Source organism: Notothenia coriiceps, unplaced genomic scaffold (assembly GCF_000735185.1).
Source record: "Notothenia coriiceps isolate Sejong01 unplaced genomic scaffold, NC01 NC01_scaffold00011632, whole genome shotgun sequence".
In the NCBI taxonomy this organism is placed as follows: Eukaryota; Metazoa; Chordata; class Actinopteri; order Perciformes; family Nototheniidae; genus Notothenia; species Notothenia coriiceps.
Window position 1 is genome coordinate 99,621 of NW_011344333.1, and position 20,477 is coordinate 120,097.

The following is a 20,477-nucleotide window of genomic DNA, read 5'->3' on the forward strand; positions in this document are numbered from 1 at the left end:
TGCATGTGTTGGATGTTTACACCAATATGGCAGTAAAGTGAATATTTTTACATAACTTTAGACATATTTGATTCAAACACAATAAATATTATGTATATATACTGATATACCTGTGTTTGAATCAAATATGTCTAAAGTTATGTAAAAATATTCACTTTACTGCCATATTGGTGTAAACATCCAACACATGCAGCTTATCTGTGCTTTCTAACTTTTTTTATCTGCAGTCCTACCCGGACTAACCACTTTTCTTGTTGTTTTTTTCTTTTAAAAACAGTTTAAGAGGATGCTGAACCGCGAGCTGACACAGCTGTCAGAGACGAGCCGCTCAGGGAACCAGGTGTCAGAGTTCATCTCCAACACCTTCCTTGGTGAGTTTGCATGCTAGACGTTAATGAATGAAAGCACACTTTGTGGCAGAAGGAAAAAGCCGAAAGGTTTCGCTGTTGAATCATGTTGCCTTATACTGAAAATGGGGTGCATGACAACTTATTCTAAAATATATGAAATACATTTGTCCTATCCCCAACATGTCAGTGTCTTTGGTGTGTTCCAGCTTATCTAACAAGAAGAAATACATTTGCATAATTGCATAAACTAGCTTTGTTGAATGTTCTGCCGTCAGCATTACACAAAACTGCTTCTAAACATATGTGATGTGAGCATGGCATGCTTTATAAGAGGTACTGTGAGAAAAGAAGATTGGATGAGAGAGATTCCTTGTTTTTATGGAGAAAAAATAAGAAAAATGTAACAATTGGGAACAATTTGAGAGCAGAAAAAAGAGCTTTAATAATTCAAACAGAAGGAGATAATGATTGTTCCTTAAAACGATGAGATGGAGGAAACTAAAAAAGTTAATAAAAGAGATAGGTAAATATTAAAGAAATGAGATATTAAATATATAAAAAACAAGGTTTATTAAAATAAGGAAGAGGTTGCTTTCGAGGGGAAAAATAGTGAGTAGAGAAGGAAAGAGGAATTGTATAACCTCTGATAAATAATAATGTAATTAATAATGTGACAAAGATACAAAAAAAAAGCTGGAAATATGAACAGTGCATTGTTTTTAAATAGAGGAAGGAGGAGAGGGATTGAAAGGTGAGGATTCTTCCTTCCCTAAAAGAGAAGGAGGCGCGACGACAGACAGCATTCCCGGACACATTGTGTGGCGTTGTCTTAGCAACAGGGTGCATTATTATTAGACGGCGTGTTGCATCAATAGGAGGCTCAGTCTTCAGCAGCCGCGCCGGCAGGATGGAGGTCCAGCTGGAGGAGGACGGAGCTGCCAGTCGGCTGCCGTTCTGACATGAGTGCCTCGGCATCAAGCCCTGCCGCGTTTGGAAATGAACACCATGGCTTTGGGTGTGAGGAAGAGGAGGCACTGTGAGAGAGGTGAGAGAGGCCAGACAGCGCCTTGTGTGACGCTGCCACTCAGGTCGCTCTGCATCCTTAAGGTGGCGTGTGCTTATAACTGCGTTCATATCTGGATACCGTTCAAACAATCATTCCTGCCGTGCTAATAAAAAGATGCGAGATACTCAGGATGATGTGTGGACGTGAGGTAAAGGAGGCTGGCTGGGATGTCAAAATGGGATCATTATTACCTCGGTTTGTACAAATACGGATGAGTCATTTTCACTATCGTGTCTGCTGGGACAGCACCTCTGTGTCAACAAGTCATATGGCGGTTATGTTGATTCTGTCCGTGGAAACCTTGTTTTCATCATTTTCGTGTTTTTGCTGTAAGGATTACAAGGTTCACTGCTGTTTTGAGAGAAAAAAATCTCCAGACATGATGAAGCCTTTTTAAACCTTGTTGGAAAAACACGAGAAGCGCTTCGTCATCAGGCTCAGGACAATCCTGAGCTACTGAGAAGCTGACAGCTTTTACTCATCATAGCTTTCTACTACAGGTGTTCTGCACCTTCTGCCATGTAGTCCGTTCATATTTATTAATCTACACCTTGCTGTGTTTGGACAAAACAGCTTCATACTGCAGGTGTGCTTCATTATACCTCCTGTATAATTCCTGTTTGTTGGTGATGTTTCATCCGTGGTCTATATACAGTTTAAACTGCGTACGTGAGCATTGCGTACATTTAATTGTAATTTTCATTATTTCTTTTTACATTGCAATTTACATTTTACGGACATTTTACACTGAGTCAAAACAAATTGGTTACATAATATCACACTTTATGTGACCTACTGTATGTACAGTAATGTACTACATGAAATTGTATTATGCTAGTGTTGTTGTTGTTGTTGTACAGTGTTAGCCGTTTTAGTGTGCATAGTTATAACTGTATTAGTTTGAAGAGGTACAAGTTGCTTAAAACTACTCTAAACTGTTTGGATAGCATTACTATAATAAATATTAGCTGGTGCAGTCACTAGTTATACAAGTCTCTATGTGAGCTTTAGCAGTTCTAGCACCAGCAGTAGAAACTAGCATGATTAAAGAAATGCTCATTGAATAATTGTTGTTTTTATTATCAGTAGTTTTGATCATATTACAAATATCGGTTATCGGTGCGTTGATGTTGGTAGCGGAATAATAGTATAAAAAAAGGTTGCAGCAATAGTTAGCAGATGCACTAATAATACCGTTAGTAATTGTACTGGTGATAGAAGAATCAAGGTGTGTTTACACAAAGAAGTCTGAGAGAACTCAAAACTTGCGAACAATAATCCTTACCAAAAACATGAATCAAGTAATTATTACTTTCAGAACTTACCATGTAGTTGTATGGCTTGGCTCACTTTTTATCAAGCCCTTTCCTCTGTTGTTCAGTCTCTGTACAGTACTGACGATGAGTCGTAGAGCTGCAGGTGCCTACAGACAACGACAATAACATTGTCCTCTTATTGATTGACAGCCTAGGAGCATAGAAGCAAGAGTGTGATCATATTTCCTCAATATGTGTGCATGAATACTTGCTCTTCTCACACACAGCGTTATATATTTTTCAATTTAAGAAGAGGTCATAAAAAACACCAACAGAGATATTAGATCTCTTAACTTGCTGCAATTATTTCACAGAGACGGTGTGAATACATGCTTGAATCAGACTCTATCCTACTGACATTGTGACAGTTGAGCTAAAGTAGAGCAAATCAAGTAAAGTCTGATATTTAAATGACTTAAAGACGGACATATATATTCAATGTCTGTTTGTGCATGTTGCAGAGAAACAACATGACGTGGAGGTCCATTCTCCACCCTCTAAGGAGAAGGAAAAGAAGAAGAAGAGGCCGATGTCACAAATCATTGGTGTGAAAAAGGCCACACAGAGCCCCAGCGTAGCCCCCACCTGTATCCCTCGCTTTGGAGTCAGCACACCACACGAGAGCCTGCTGGCAAAGGTGGGCCCACACACACTGAGAAACACACACACACAGACACGCACTGAGAAACACACACACACAGACACACACTGAGAAACACACACACAGACACACACTGAGAAACACACACACAGACACACACTGAGAAATACACACACAGACACACACTGAGAAACACACACACAGACACACACTGAGAGACACACACTGAGAAACACACACACAGACACACACTGAGAAACACACACACAGACACACACTGAGAAACACACACACAGACACACACTGAGAAACACACACACAGACACACACTGAGAAACACACACACAGACACACACTGAGAAACACACACACAGACACACACTGAGAAACACACACACACAGACACACACTGAGAAACACACACACAGACACACACTGAGAAACACACACACACAGACACACACTGAGAAACACACACACACAGACACGCACTGAGAAACACACACACAGACATGCACTGAGAAACACACACACAGACATACACTGAGAAATACACACACAGACACACACTGAGAAACACACACACACACACACACACAGACACACACACACTGAGAAACACACACACAGACACACACTGAGAAACACACACACACACACACACAGACACACACTGAGAAACACACACACAGACACACACTGAGAAACACACACACAGACACACACTGAGAAACACACACACAGACACACACTGAGAAACACAGACACAGACACGCCCTGTGTCTCATAGATGTCCTGTTTTCCTTCTCCAGGAGGTCGAGGACATTAATATTTGGGGTCTGGATGTTTTCAAGATAGCAGAATTCTCCGGAAACCGCCCTCTGACGGTGATCATGTACTCCATCTTCCAGGTAGGATCTCTCACAGCCCAAAGTCTGTTGAAACAGGATGAGAATGTAATACATTATAAAAGTTCAAGGTTATACATTTGCTCCTAATCCCATGGTTTACATAATGTGGTGCCCCTACTGTTTCTGGTGCACTTGTCTATAAAATTAACTTTTTTCATAATTTAGTATATAGCTTCTGTGGTAAGCCGCCACCTTGCACTTTTTTTTGTATTATTAACAAAAAAAAGTTGTTAATCCCTGCAGGGTACATTTGTATTCTTATTTATTCTTTCTTAGGGGAAGTCATTTTTATTTATTCTTTCTTTTTTTATTTCCATTATTTTTTACTTTAATGTTAACTTTTAATTGAGCGTATGTTATGTGGTCAGCTGTCAGCATGTGTGAGTTTAAGCGCTATGACACAGAAGAGAAAATATGAAGAAAAAAATCCCTGCACAGTAACTGTTGTATTTATTATTGACAATAACTGAAAAAACCCTTGAAAGAAAGTTAAGATTATATATTTGTTGACATGATTTAGGATGTAAATTGCAGTGAGGAAGTAACTGTCACTATGAAGTTGTATTTTACTCCCACTGTGACACACCAAGAGTCTGCTGGTTGCAGAAAAAACTAAATGTAACTTTCCGTTAATTGAATTGACACCACAGAAGAGAAAAGTTATCCTTAATGTGACTTTGATTCTCTCCTCTTCCTCTTCCTCTTCATCAGGAACGAGACCTTCTGAAAACCTTTAAGATCCCAATGGACACCTTCATCACCTTAATGATGACCTTGGAGGACCACTACCATGCAGACGTAGCTTATCACAACAACATTCATGCAGCGGACGTGGTGCAGTCCACCCACGTGCTCCTGTCCACCCCCGCTCTGGAGGTGAGCTGAGGAAGATGGTGATGTTTTACTTCATGTTCATTGTCACAATACGAGATGGTTAATGTACAATGTTTTCTGTTCCTCGTCTATTCCAGGCGGTGTTCACAGACCTGGAGATCATGGCTGTGCTGTTTGCTAGTGCCATCCATGATGTCGACCACCCAGGAGTTACCAACCAGTTCCTGATCAACACAAGTAGGTTCTCCTCTGTCTCTGCACACACCAATCAACAGGTTGTATACACCTGAGGGATTTCAGATTATCTCAAGAAAAGTTTACAATGTTTTAAGAAGAGAACACAGATGATCTCAACCGGCATTTTATATGTTCATTTAATATGTGGCAACATTTTAAAGACGTTAAATATTTTAAATACAATTATATACATGAATACGCATTTATAAATCACTTTTCATATTCAAAACACTTAATGTGTTGCCTGGGTGTAATTTGCAAAGGCACATAGAGTACTACAGTAACATAATGAAGGAACAATGACAAAACTACATTAAGAAACATGGATAATAAAACACATCAGACATTCAGGAAATGTTCAGACACTTTTAAATAATTTGGAATAGTCCAATTTGTCATTTTCCTCAGTTATCAAGTGATAATTTCTTACAGATTGAACTTTTACTTGAGTATAATTAGTTTCGACTATTTTTCTAACTCAGAACGCTAAACTATACAAATGATATTAAGGTTTCCCATTAACCAGTTTTGACCGTTTCCACCCACATCTCTGCAGGTTCAGAGCTGGCGCTGATGTACAACGATGCCTCGGTGCTGGAGAACCACCACCTCGCTGTCGGCTTCAAACTGCTGCAAGAAGACAACTGTGACATCTTCCAAAACCTTAGCAAGAAACAGAGAGAATCCCTCCGAAAGATGGTGATCGACATGGTGAGACTGCTGCGCTTATTTCATGGTGATATCCTTTTCATGTGTGCTCGAACACAACTGTAGCTTTAGAGCCGCTGATGGGAAAATGTTAAATAGTGCTGTTTTCAGACACATTTTGAGGTTTATAATTTTCTCTGTTTTATGTATAGCCACAGTAAAAATATACTGAATAATATCACACTAATAAATTACTTGACTGTTAAGGTTTCACTTGGGGACAGAGATCCTGTGATCCAGGGGCCAGGGCCATAACTCAGTTACTGCTGCAGTGAAGCTAAAAGACAATACAATACAATCTCTGTTGTTTTTTAGAATCAAATGTATTAACACTTTGCAAAGGTGAATATATTTTTAAGAGAAGCACAAGAACATTAAACCCTATCCGTCAGTAAACTCACATACTTTTACAAAAAGACTCATCTCATATATACACAGCATGCACAGGTCACATGGGAAGCGTGCGTCATTCAGTCGATAATGTGTTGAATCTCTTTATTAGGTGCTCGCCACAGACATGTCCAAACACATGAACTTATTGGCGGACATGAAGACGATGGTGGAGACCAAGAAGGTCACCAGTCTGGGCGTCCTGCTGCTAGACAACTACTCTGACCGCATCCAGGTGAGTACGCCCCTTTCTGAAAATCAGAACACAGACAAATGTGTAAACTCATTCAGTAAGTACACACTTCTTAAATAACATCATGCAGACAAAACAAATATTTATTCCGTCACCATAGATGCCAGACATGGCAGCAGCATGTTTCATATGATGTTTCCACACTGACCTTCACACACAACAAACTGAACAGCTGTTGGTACAGTGTGTGTAGCAGAGGGTTAGTGTGAAGGTGCTGCTGCCTGCTGGACACAGGGGTCATTGCATCTGTACTGAGCTGGACCAATCTACAGTACACTGTGTAATGTTGAGGTGTGTTGGATCAGGGCAGTGGGGTATTCTTAGAAGAAGAAAAAAACCAGAATTTCCAAGAATCAAGTCACAAAATCCCAAGTTTACGAGAGTAAAATGTTCTCCGAATTTTTTATAGTAAAAATGAGCATGTGAAAGAAACATTTTGAGATTAAACTCAGAAGATTCTGAGCAATCTGAAAAAGTGTGTTAATTATCAAAGAACCTTATCACTTCACTAATCAAGGTTTGATCACAGCACCATCTCAAAAAGAGTTTATAATCTATTTTCTTTCCTTGTAAATTCTCATTTAAAACGTTAAGTTTAGAACGTTTTTTGATGGAAAATAAACCCTGACAACTACAATGGCTCTAATACGACTTAGTAGTACAGGGTTAAGATGTCTTTAGATAAAGTCAAAGAAATGCTCGTTATATTTCTGAAGTTATCCCCCCTGTTTGTCCTGAGTCATTGTGGTGGAGGTTTGGAAACAGAGTCTGACTGAGCCTCTCTCCTCCAGGTTCTGCAGAACATGGTCCACTGTGCCGACCTGAGCAACCCAACCAAACCGCTGGATATCTACCGCCAGTGGACGGACCGCATCATGGAGGAGTTCTTCACCCAGGGAGACCGAGAGCGGGACAAAGGCATGGAGATCAGCCCCATGTGCGACAAACACAACGCCTCCGTAGAGAAGACCCAGGTAACCACTGGCACACTGGCATGTAGGGAAACGACGGAAATGTTTAAAACTTCAAGGAGTTAAAAATAAACATTAGTGTTCATCTTTATTTTTAATGAGGTCCTTTCAATCTTTTACATTATGAACACATCATCGTTACCTGTGTTTATTGAATTTAAGTTATTCTTCTTTTTATTTTAAGTGTTCAAATGTAATAAGGATGCAGTTAGACATATTTTGAACTGTCCTATTTAAGGCATTGAAATACAGAACTCCGTTGTTAATGTTTTACATATTAGTCAGGATATTGTTTCTCAGTATATCTTTGAATTACATTACCAAGAAAAAGATATTTGTTGATCATATGACGTTAATATAGGCGTTTGTCTCAACTAAACAGTTCGTGTTGAAATCACATCCTCTGTGTTTTTGACTGCCGGTAAGTTCAGCAGGAAACGTGACAGGAGCAAATATCAAAGTTTTATCACTTTTATTGTGCGGTGTGATGACAGTCACAATTATAACAAATAAGAATGATAAAAGTCAGCAATGAGAATATTAATATAAATGGTAAGACATTCAGAGTCATCCAAAATGTCCTTGAGGAACTGAAATCATAATTTTAGCATCGTTTTTCTTTAGTAAGCAGAATTTGAAACCGGCTTGCCTTTTTATTTAGTTTTACTCATTGCACTCCTGTCATATTTGTGTGTTTATGATTTCTACTAATGATATATCATTTCTATGACCAGGTGGGCTTCATTGACTACGTTGTCCACCCTCTGTGGGAGACATGGGCGGACCTGGTGCACCCTGACGCTCAGGACATCCTGGACACCCTGGAGGACAACAGGGAGTGGTACCAGAGCATGATCCCCCGCAGCCCCTCGCCCACCAGCCCCGAGGAGCACCTCGTGGAGGCGCTGCCAGGGGCTGTGGAAGCGGGGGGGGCTGTCTCCTCAGGAGGGGACAAGTTCCAGTTTGAACTCACTCTGGAGGAGGAAGAGGAGGAAGAGGAGGAGGTGGAGTCTGACCTGGAGAGCCCCCTGGAGGAGGAGTCAGGTGGGGAGCGGCAGCGGGACTCCTCCTCCCCCTCTCTGTCCCCAGGCCCCCGCAGCAGGTACCGTCCCCCCTCGCCTCACCCGTCCCGGAACCTGGCTACCATGTCGTTGCGGAGCCCCCACAGGACGCTGGCCTCCCCGGGACGGGAGGGGGCCGACAGGGACCGAGAACTGAGCCAGGAGGGGGAGGGGGTGGCGTGCCTTCGTATGGGTACGTAACAACCAGCACCACCTGCCCCCCCCACCGCCCCCAGAGAGACAAGAGACGGGATGAGGAGAGGCGGGGGCGGGGCAGGCCTCTACCGATAAAGTCTGTAAAATCACTACAGTCCCTTTACACTGGAGACACCCGCTCTGGAGCACAGAGGGACGTTCCCTCCCCGGTTTTATTTTATATTTCGACAACATGAATCGTCTCAGCCTCTCTTTGGGTGCCTGATTGTGTCCGTCCTGCTTTGTTGTAGCTTCAGAGTGTCCCAGACAAAGACTGCTGCATTTTAACCAGGAAGAAGAGTGAGTGGAGCCGAGGCGGGACACTCTAACATGAACAAAAGGTAAAAGGAAATGTCTTCCTCTAAAATAACTGATTGTGACATTCAGACACGAGAATGAGGACGCCGTGGTTTGACAGGGTCTTATATATATTATATATTTTGCACCATAGTTTCGAATTTTAGGATATGGAATTACCGTTGGAATAAGTGAGTATGATTTCTTTGTTTGAGAATGATGTGAGAAATGACTTATTTTACCAAATACAGGATGTAGATGAGAGTAAGTCGAAGGACCTAAACCTCAGGGTATGAAGGGAAATCTAATGTAGCATGGATGTAGAGGGTTCCCCTCACCCTCGAACACATCTGTCTTTCCTGTTTGATTTACCTCCAAACTAGAGACACACCTGAGACTTTGTTTAACGGCGCGTCTCTGCATTTAATTAAAACCCTTTAATAGAGGATTTGGCAAATGAAGCAATCACTTAGTATATATTTAAACCTGATTGTAGCAGCACAGAGATTGAACACTGAAGAAGACTGAACCCCAGTCTCGCCTGTTGAAGATGTAAAAGACACCACCTGTATAATTAGTTTGGGCTTTATTTTTTTACCTGAGGAGATTTTAAATGGTGTCATAGTTTTAGAGTTTCAAACTGTTCCTTGTTGTACATTTTTGCTGGTCTCGTCTGTGTTTATGTGCTTAAAAAGCATTTTTTATCAGGGTGCCTCCACAGTAGCACTTTACTGTATCTGCCCTTCAGCTCTTCTCTTCAGTCACTCAAAGGGCTTCGTCCACTGCAGGCCGACTGAGGATCACACAGCACTTCTCTCCACAAGGCAGGGCAGGAAAATCAGCGATTATCAACAATTTCACAAAATGACTGGACCAACAGCAAAATTCACAACCTTTTGGTGGTCTGAAAGTATAAGAAGTAGTTAGTCTACTTTTTGCCTCAGTTTCTTAAGGAACCCATTAAACCGTTTATTGAAAAAAGAAATATATAACAGGTGCAACTAAAGGATATTCACATGGTTTGCACTTTTAAAGGCAAATGTATTACTGCAATGTTCTCTAAGTTTATCCTAGGTTCAAGATTTAAATCCAAAACTGCCTTTTTGAAACAACAAAGTATTCTTTCTGATGTCAGATTAGAAATTGTTCCCACTTATGATCTGCTTAACTACAAATTATTATGATGTAGACAAAACATGTAACCTTCCATTTATATTTGCCTGACAGCAGCCCAGAAACAGATGAGGATTATTTTCTTACTCACACTTTGAAGGACATTGCTGGTGTTATTTGAACAGTTTCCTTGTTGTGAGCAGATCCCATGAAAAGACTAAATGTTAGTTTCTCAATACTTTCCTCCTGCGGCTCTCAGCCCAGAGAGCATTTTTAAAAATGTGTCATAAATATAAGATATTTGTATTTAATTCTACTTTTTTAGCAAACATGACTATTGGACTTCTTTTATCTGATTAAACATGTATTATATATATCAATATTATTATATAATTATTAATAATGAGCTATTTATTTCCAACAGCAGGACAGTGGATCAGGATTGATCTCAAATAAGCTAGTGCACATCCTCATAATGAAGCAATATGTCTCTCAGTGTAGCTCACTGATGTCTTTTAAATATTTCCGGCACAACAATAGAGGTCTATCGACAGCTGTTGCTTTTTTATCTTTTCATGGGGGTTGTTGACAGTAACACAACTATGGAATATCATAAAATGAATCCAGTGATTGGGACATTTTGTTATTTCTACACCTCAAAATTAATATCATGCTGAAGATTGTTTATTTTCTGGAACCACACAAACAGATTAAGATTTTTTATTTGGATGCAATCTTTCCAGATAAGTCACCATACTGTTCCTTTCCTGCCCTGCAGACAAACTCTGATGAAGAGATCAGAAGTTGCTGACAGAAATTAATCAAACTAAACCGATTCTCATTTGATAGAAAGTGCCCGAATGGGATATGACTGTGTGCCATAAGTGTTGAAAACACACGATCACCTGCCAGCCTACGATGCTGTACATTTTTACACAAGAGATTTTAACCTGATGATTGTATCAAAGTCAATGACTTTATAGAGTTAGTTTTTACCAATGATACGTGTTACCAGTATTTAAAGCCGACCGTCTGTTAGATTTTGTGTAGCTCATGATCAGTCTGTGCAGCCCTGTCCTAACCAGATAGCTGCAACTTGAACATGTGTGTAGTTTCAGGAGTCGCTGAAGTAGAAAGACCAGGAAGCAGCACGCACTACAGAGAGATATGATGCACTTCCTGGTCAGGCACTCGTAGAAAACAGTATTTCATTAAGTCAGCTAGTAAGCTTTACTGATCAGCCTTACATGTGATAGAAGTGGTGGGAGCCTATTGTTAAAGGACCATTATGCTGTTTGAACATGCCGAGCCAAAGCATCGTTTGATCTACAGTTCTGAAAAAAATCAAATAAAACTGCTCCATCCCGGGCTTTCAGAAATAATAAAATCTCAACAAATCGGAAGAAATTATTAGGGTTGTCCCAGATACTTTTATATAGAATTGACAACATCAACATTCATATTCTAAATACAAATGCTGCCAATTCTTTAATCTGTATTCTGCTTAGAGCAGTTGCCCTTGGAAAGCTATAAAGATTCTTCTAAAAAAATGTTAGGCCTAATTATTAAAAGTTGCTCTGTGGCACATTAAGCTACCTCTCCCTTTTCCAGCTTTGGCTCTTGGAACCAAATGTCTGTGTGCAGTAAAGCCTTTCAACTCACACTGCTATGAAGTTATAGTTCCTGCTTAACATCAGTTTAAAAGCACAGTCTCAAGTTAATTACATTTTGACTGAAATAAAAACAGGAGCTAAGACCAACAGAAATGTAGTATTTTGTATAATGTTATAAAACATATAAAACAAAATTCCTTTAAATTTAGTGCTTTGCTCTCTGTGACAGTAAAAGCGAAGAAGCTGTCCGCTAGCTCTCCTGAAGCAAAGGAAGAGATACGTTTTTAAATATGCAATAAACTCAAGCTTGAGTAGTTAGCACAGTGACGGATCATTTTAAGATGTTGTTCAAAGTTCCTCTATCTTCATGCAGAACAGGCAAGTAAGTAAAGCTTTCTTTGTATAGTAGTTTTTAAACAGTTAAAGCTTCACACACATCCCAAAAAGAATCAATAAAGTAAAAACACTGTTCTATATTTTACATCATAAATTACAAAGACACAGCCCAAAAAATTGAAATATGCCAAACATACAAGTTTGGCATGGCATTTCTAACATGTAGGATGATTTTAAATATTTAACAGTAGATTTCAGATCTCAGTGATTGTTGGCGTTAGCTCGGGATGTTAGCAGTGGCTCTTTACAGGAAGACATCAGTGCCATACAGTGTTAAACGTGTCTCTGTTGTTGTGTCGCGCTGATACTGCCAACATTAATGTTCATGCTGTCTGTTTTCTCAGCCTCTGTGTCGTGCAAACCTCTATAAAAAGATATGTATTCTTCAAAAGTGTCTGTCGAGACAAAGTACTGTATCATAGGACATTTGATTTTATGTTCTGGAGCCTAAAATTCAAGTATACATTAAAACGTATACACCTGTCACTCCAATGTTTTGTTTTGTCAAAGAAAATAACTATTTTAGTTTCTCCTTCTAAGCCAAAAGACTCTCTGGAGTTTTTTAATTGAAAATGCCAATAAATAATATGAAAATCCATCAATGCGTTTGAATTTCTTTTTTGTTTATTATATGGCTCAAAATTTTTCTTTCAAGTGGAAGAACTTTAAATTAAAGAACTATGGTACATGTCACACGCATTTATTCCACTTTCAAAATAAAACCACACTGCATGATCTCGCATCCACAGTTATCAACTATATTAAACGTGATTTTGATGCCGTTTGGTACGGTATGCATATTATTATTTGCCGTTGTGATCAGCAGAAGCTTCTGTTCAGTCTGACCGGAGCTCCGTTGCAGGCTGGAGGCTTCACACCCTGAAGACACAACACACAGTTAGTCACACACACACACACACACACACCCGCAGGTTAACTGACAAATATTCAAACAAACAAAACCTGCATTTTAGTTCTGATACACATCGTCAGATTGAGCAGAACGACTCTCTCCCTCTTTGGCATCCTTTTATAAGAGTTCTTCTCCCAGCACTGATAGTAACCAAATTACCAAAGTAGAGTCACAGTAACAAGAAAAATATATAAATAATATAGTCCTTACTTTGTAGAGTTGGCAAACCAAGCTAAAGAGGGACGACATTGCCTTGTCCTCGTTATCTTCTGTGTATTCCTGGAACACAAACCGTTTATGATCTTTAAATCAATTTAAAGCAGCTATACATTACAGACACACATCCAGCAGTAGACTACAGTATCATTATTCTGAGTATTTTATAAGATCATTATTTGACCTTCAAATATAATGGAGAACATCAAAATTAGATTATAGCTGGGTCCAGAGAAATAATGGTACCATTTTAACCTCACAGTTTACAGTGCTTTTGACAGCTTTTGAATATGTGTTGCAGAATTATTAACAACACATTCAGTAGAATGAATGTTGATTTATAAAATGTTCCTTTGGAATGAGTAAACTGTATTCAACCAGGGGGGAAAAAAAAAAAAAGGGTTTTGTGACAGTTTCTCAATTTGAGAACAAAGTTAACATTGTACACTTATAACCACAAAAATATGTATGGGGTTGAACAATTGCCAAAACAGTCCTTGCTAAAACTAAACCTTTAAAATAGTTTGAGACAGAATCATCATCTCCTCTGCAGATCAGTCTTTATATTTGAGTAGTGACTAAAATGTTCTGGCGAAATAATTAAAAAGTCTTATTCTACCTTTTTGGTCAAGAAAAGTGGAACTAAGAACTGCATTACTTTGTGTCTAGGTAACACTTTGTATCCATCATTATTAGCTGTGTGCGTTTTACCCCGTAGAAGGTGACCCAGGGGACGTGTGTGTGAGCGGGGCTCAGCGCTCTGGTCATGACAGCGTTGGCGTGCATCAGCTGGTTTCCCAGATCGCCCGTCACACAGGAGGAGACCCTCGCCCAGGAGACGGAGGGGGCGTACAGCTGGAGACACTGACACACACATTGAGAAACACATATATCCATAGATAAAAGCAGGAGTCTTAAAAAGGTTTAGATATGTTTTGAAACCACCACCCATGCAGTTTTTGACACAGTAAAGTTAGCATGTGCAGACTAATTTACTTTTGTTGATGTTTTCTAAAGGAACATTTCACTTTTTATGTCAATAGTTTACAGAGCTTCTTACTATGGCTCCTACCAAATCACACATTAAAAAGTTTTTAGGTGGTAAAATTTGGAGGTATGCAAGCTTCACGAAGCAAAGATCTATTAAGGATTTTACGAAAAGTGACTCCGATATTTATGTACAGAGAATCTGATCAGAGTCACTATTTACCAAAAAGTCTGTACTGCCTGAAATCCCTGAAGAGAATTGACTGGAACGCAGAGGAGCTCCATAGAAACATTTAGCTTTAACGTTTTAAGAGTGGATTCAGCTTCTGTGTGACTTAATAACAAAAGACATGTATGCATTCACAATGTCACCCGAGTGCTAGAAATGTACATTTATTTATTTTCCAAGCTACTTTATGATTCAACAATACAAAATGATAGCACATTGGTGTAGTTTTACAGAGCTATAGCTGGACCTTTCTCCATGTTTTTGCTGACAATTTCAGGGTCCAGAGTTTTATGAATTATAAAACCCTGCTTGTTCCTCTGACAGCACCTTATCCAAAAAAAAGACAAAGCTTGAGTTTATTCTGTAGATCAGAGGCCTGTACTACAAAGCTGGATTTTCCTAACCTGGATATGTTTGAATTAGCCGGTTGGCCTAATCCAAAACATACGCGCTCTCGCTAAACGGTACTACGACGCTGGTTATCAAGTGGATCGCTCAAGCCAGCCGTGCCCTATCTAGTTAGGTGCGCGTTCACATGAAAGGAGTGGTATTTGGAGCATTCGACCAATCACAAACATGGAGAAGTGTAGTGACAGCACAGCGTCATACTTCCTGAATGAAAAGTCAACTATAATATTAGACAAATATGAAGAAGTTAAACTTTAAACATCCATGACTTAAACACTTTATCCAGGATAAAAGCCACATAGCTGCACCTGCAAGGTGAATACAGCTGGTAAAAGAAAAAGTGTTTGAATGCGAATTAACAGGTTTATGATATCACTAAGACACGAGTGGATCTGACTTTAAATTACGGAAATTTTAGTATATTCTGGAAAGAATAAAAACCAGTATAAATTCGTGGGAAAATTCGGAATTTTAAGTCTAATAGTTTAATTCTGAAAATTCTGGGGCGCCTTGGGACTTTATATTGGACGTTTTTTTGTTTTTTTTTAATCGAGTGTTGCTGACCAAAATAATAAACTTTCCATCGAGAGTAGTTTTTTCTAACACTGAGGTCTTGTCATGACTGCTTCGACCTATACGATCGGCGATTGCAGTCCTTTTGAGCCCGAAGGCAGGATTGCTTCGACCAAGAGAAAAATGTCGATTCTAGAGGTACCATTGAATCGACCCCGATTGGACGGGGCTTGTTCCAATCCAACGTCCGCTTCTGAATAGTCTTTCGTAGGAGACTGGTTAGTCTCGAGTCACCGACTCAAAATTTCGCTACTTCAGTATAATCGTCCCCTTTCCTTTTGCTTTTCGACGGCAACGTCCTTCTGCGGCCGTTTTTAGTGTCTGGCACACTTGTATTATTTTACGTGGAGGGTAGAAGTCTCTTAGCTGATAATATTGTAATCGCAATTCTTTTCGAATGATTTTAGAGGTGTTGTATTGGCCTTAGTTTCATGTCAATTCATGTCGGCGCGTATAGTGTAGTATTAAAAGTATATAAAGGAATAGACTCAGTCGCTCAGCTAGACCAGGGGGCACGTTTGTGAGTCACAGTGTTGACATACGTCTTCATAATAAAATTCGTTGTGTAATTCAACTGCTTTGTGANGGCTGCTGGTCAGACTGAGGAAACGAGAAAACCGAACCCCTCTTCCGAGTATTCTTCTGGCTAATGTTCAATCCATTGAAAATAAACTAGATTAATTCAGAAGTCGGATTGTTTTTCAACGGGACATTAAGAACTGTAACGTGTTCATTCTCACTGAGACCTGGCTCAACCCTACGATCCCGGACTCCGCCATTGTTCCAGTCGGCTTCACTATCTTTCGCCAAGACCGGACTGCTAACTCGGGGAAAGTAAGGGAGGCGGTGTGTGTCTTGATTAACAATAACTGGTACACAGATTTGATGATTATTTCTTTGGACTGTTCCGTTCATTTGGAGCACATCATGATCTCATGCCGGGCTTTTCACCTGCCGAGAGAATTCTCATCTGTGGTGATAACAGCTGTGTATATTCCGCCACTCGCCGACAACAACACGGCACTAGGAGATTTGTTTGGATTTATAGACAGCATGGAGACTTCACGGCCAGAAGCAGCATTCATTGTACAGTAGCAGGGGATTTTAACACCGCTAACATAAAGAAGGTCCTACCGAAGTACTACCAGCACATCAGCTGTCCGTCACGCGGGGAACATATACTGGACCATGTTCATTCCCCTTTCAAACATGGTTATAAGGCTCTCCCTCACCCTCCCTTCTGCAAATCAGACCACATCTCACTACTACTGCTGCCTGCTTACAAGCAGAAACTTAAACGGCATAGACCGGAAACAAGGATTGTACAGCGATGGAGTGAGGAGTCAGACTCAGCTCTGCAGCACCGCTTCGAATCTACGGAGTGGAGTGTGTTTGAGGACAATAACATCAACACACACACGGACACGGTCATCTGCTACATTGGGAAATGCATCAATGACGTGGTACCGAAGGTTTCTGTACCAACATTCCCTAATCAAAAGCCCTGGATAAACGGTGAGGTTCGTACCAAGCTGAAAGCGTGCACTATCGCGCACAGAGCTGGAGATTTGGAGGAGTACAGGAAATCTAAATATGATCTCCGGAGAGCAATCAGCAATGCAAAGAGACAGTACAAAGAGAAGGTGGAGTCTGACTTCAAAGGCTGGTATACCATGCGTATGTGTGCGTCAAGTGCAATAAATATATATGCAAGTTGCAACACACACAGAGTAAATGTGTTGTATAGGCTAGTGCCACAGTGACGCGTCCTAAAACCCGGAAGTAAACTCCTCCGGAGAAATTGCATTGGTCTTTGTCGAAGGATCCGGAAGTGGTAAAATGCTAACTTACTTCCGGGTTTCTATGGGGCTGATGTGTTGTGTAGATTCTGCCAGAAGGAAAATCACGGTCACACTCCTTATGAAGCGGTGAGCTGCCGCTGCTCCACATTGCTTTCCTTCCCGACTGAAATGCTGGTCCCGCAAATCAAGCAAGACCGTGATTGGCCGATATTCATTGTGGGGGTGGGGGGAGGAGGGGTGTTAGATAGATATAGAGTTGTAGTAAGTATAGAGTTCGCTATGATTGAGGTTTCGTTTATGCATAGGGTAGATTATTTTAATTACATTTCCTTTTTTGTTTTGTGTATTGTTTATATTTTGGATTTGCTTGGCGAGCTATTTTTAGAACATGCCCCGCTTGCGACTCACGATGCACGTGCGGGGCGAATAAGTGCCCGCGGACACCGTGTTGGCTACCCCTGCTGTAGATACTCACAGGCTGGGCAGCATTCAGGACATTTGCAGCAGACTCCATGCAGTAGATGATCTGAAAGGCTGAGTGTCCAGTTAAATGGATGATACAGGCCTGAGGAACACATCAATCAACCTCATGTCAGCATGTTGCACCGTTAAAAAGTGACAGTGTGCGTAATGAAACATTCAAACCTCAATCATGTTCCCTCTGCATTCAGCCTCTCCATGCTGACAGGTGAAGGGAGAATTCACTGATGGAAGCTCCTAAAAGAAAAGTTTGAACTATTAGTCTGCATATGATTCATGATTGTATTTATAGCTATTTACAGAGGACGAGGTAACGAGGATCAGGGTACCTTGGCGTTCCCGTAGGGGACCAGAGTGACGGTCATGATGTCCTGCAGCATCGTCCAGGTGGGGAAGAGCTGCTGGGAGATGAAGCCTCTGCAGCCTGGACACAAGATCTCATAGTACAGAGTGACGGACACAGGAGGAACAGCCCGGCTCGGTTTAGTAGCATTTAACTCCATACACTGCTTCTGAACCTGGAAACAGAAATAGATGGATGAAATGTGTCAAATGTATAAAAGACATACAGCTTGTGATGATCTAAGGCTAAGCCACATTTAAACCAATATATTCTTCACATAGATAGTTTATTGGAAATAAGCTAAAAGTACAAGTAAAAAGTTGTTAAATACGTTTTTTTGTAACTGATGCCAAATTAAAACACAATTTTTTAAATGAAATTACATTATTACAACTGGGTATGCTTTTTGTTAATGATGAGATAAGATCAGAACAGTTCCTGCGTTTTTTACAATGGAAACTAGTTCAACAGTACAGTTTTTGAACTAAAACATTTAAAGGTTGTTTGATTAACTGTTTACAGCTACTACTTGCTTTTCGAAGCCGTATTTTTAGGACCCTCTCCAATGAGCATATTGAACATGAGCCAAGGGCCTAATTAATTTCAAAGATAATAAAACTGTTTTGCTTTCCCCCCCCAACTTTAAACTGATTAAGCGTTTGTCCGGTCACATGAAGAACCACTGCTGTTCAATTTCTGAGGCATGACTCTCATTTAAATAACAGACAGGGAGTTTTCATGTTTATCACAATGCTGCTAAAAAAATGTTACATCATATTTAAAACACGTTTTCTATTATATAAACCAGAATTCCCTTTTTCAAAGATTAGATGGAAAAAAGTTTTAGACTAAATCAACTATTTTCGCATTCATGAGATGAACAAAAGTTGTTTGGTATTTCAAATATTGAGGACATTTACTGTTTTGAATTCTCACATACTATAAGATAATTAATACAGCAGGCCATCACGACCGAGAAGATGGAAAGTAAATAGTAAAACATATAGTTTGGCTTGTAAGTTCCTATTTTATTCTAATAAACTATATATAAAAAGACACATCAAAGTTCAACAGCAAAAGAAGCAAAAATGAGAGAAGTACATCCCACTTACAGATAAATAACAGAAATATAGTAAAACATAAAACCCCTCTCTCCATATTTAGCTTTAATTGTATTTATTTATCTTCACATCATCATCTTCAAACATAAACAACTGTTATTGTCTTATAGGACCATTCAGCTTTCTTTGTGTTACAATATCGAAGCATTTTATGCCATGACCCCATATGCTACAGGAATAAAATAGACAGCTGTAAATATTGTCCTACTCACATTGCATGCTATTGCTATCTCCAGGGACCGACACCACTGTGAAGGTGGATAGCGGCAGGCCGGTTTAGGGTGAGACCCCTCGGAGCTTCCCAGGGAAGTACAGAGGAGTAAAAACCCAGGCAGCAGTCCTGGCAGCTTCATGTTGATCTGAGGAGTCTACAAACACAGAGTAGCAGAGCCCTGAAGCTGCTAAGAGCCGCCCAGCCAATCATCCGCTGATTAGCGCCAGGTGTGAGCTGCTGCTGCCTTCATGGAAACTCGGACAAAAGTAGCTGCTTCTGGCTCCATGAACAGGAGGAGAGATAATCACATATTATCTTGATTTTCTAAATGTAGGCCTATGGTTAATTGAACAATTGAAAAAAAAATAGCAAGGTGATACAGGGGGGGGGGGAAACAAGATGTCATGAGGGCGTCTGTGACAATGAGCAAGACAACAAAATGGTTTAGGCATGTCTAATATTGAAGTGTATTTAAGTCATACTTGTCAACCCTCCCGATTTTCGCGGGAGACTCCCGATTTCATTGCCCTCTCCCGGTTTCCTCCCGGGGTCATATTTCTCCCGCATTTCTCCCGATTTCTGACAAAATCTGATTTACTCAGGACTGTCTCCACTCGGACCTTAATACAGCTTCACCATTGTTTGGTTTGCATGGTAACACGTCTCTTCAGTAGCGCGCGCACCTGAAAGTCTGAGAGGGTGAGGCAGGTAGTCACAGAAAACAGAATCGACAACTACTCTACTCTCTGCTCACTCCTGTCCTGTAGCCCACACATATGCTCCATCAAGGATGGTGCTTCAGGCCGCAAGGCATTGCACTTACAACTACAATAAGCATGTTAATGTTACTCTAACAGCTCCGGCGATCCACTAGCACCC

The 20,477-nt window shown here is 40.3% G+C and overlaps 2 protein-coding genes across 4 annotated transcripts in view; one reads left to right on the forward strand and one right to left on the reverse strand.

Annotated features, from left to right (window-relative positions):
- The window catches only part of LOC104946909 (cAMP-specific 3',5'-cyclic phosphodiesterase 4D-like), an 86,377-nt gene extending 73,467 nt beyond the window's left edge, over nt 1–12,910 (forward strand). For all 3 annotated transcript variants that reach the window (XM_010772813.1, XM_010772815.1, XM_010772814.1), the window contains 9 exons: nt 278–371; nt 3,194–3,369; nt 4,146–4,244; nt 4,956–5,120; nt 5,216–5,315; nt 5,872–6,026; nt 6,526–6,648; nt 7,458–7,640; nt 8,372–12,910. In XM_010772813.1, the coding sequence (XP_010771115.1) occupies nt 278–371; nt 3,194–3,369; nt 4,146–4,244; nt 4,956–5,120; nt 5,216–5,315; nt 5,872–6,026; nt 6,526–6,648; nt 7,458–7,640; nt 8,372–8,899 (1,623 nt within the window). In that variant the 3' untranslated portion in view covers nt 8,900–12,910. The remainder of the gene's footprint in view (nt 1–277; nt 372–3,193; nt 3,370–4,145; nt 4,245–4,955; nt 5,121–5,215; nt 5,316–5,871; nt 6,027–6,525; nt 6,649–7,457; nt 7,641–8,371) is intronic.
- On the reverse strand, nt 12,796–19,789 carry ifi30b (IFI30 lysosomal thiol reductase b). Its single transcript, XM_010772812.1, has 7 exons — nt 19,597–19,789; nt 18,250–18,438; nt 18,086–18,157; nt 17,916–18,005; nt 14,153–14,305; nt 13,436–13,504; nt 12,796–13,191 (listed from the first exon to the last, which is right to left on the reverse strand). The coding sequence occupies exons 1-7, from the start codon at nt 19,735–19,737 to the stop codon at nt 13,132–13,134; spliced, it is 774 nt and encodes a 257-aa protein (XP_010771114.1). The 5' UTR covers nt 19,738–19,789; the 3' UTR covers nt 12,796–13,131.
- Between the last annotated feature and the right edge of the window lie 688 nt (nt 19,790–20,477).

Excerpts from the sequence above, each read along its gene's own strand:
- ifi30b (XM_010772812.1), bottom strand. The coding sequence starts at position 19,737 with ATGAAGCTGCCAGGACTGCTGCCTGGGTTTTTACTCCTCTGTACTTCC. Across the intron at positions 18,006-18,085 it reads GCAGAGGGAACATGATTGAG|GCCTGTATCATCCATTTAAC; the intron begins GTTTGAATGTTT and ends TGTGTTCCTCAG. Across the intron at positions 13,192-13,435 it reads TGGTTTGCCAACTCTACAAA|GGTGTGAAGCCTCCAGCCTG; the intron begins GTAAGGACTATA and ends TTGTGTCTTCAG.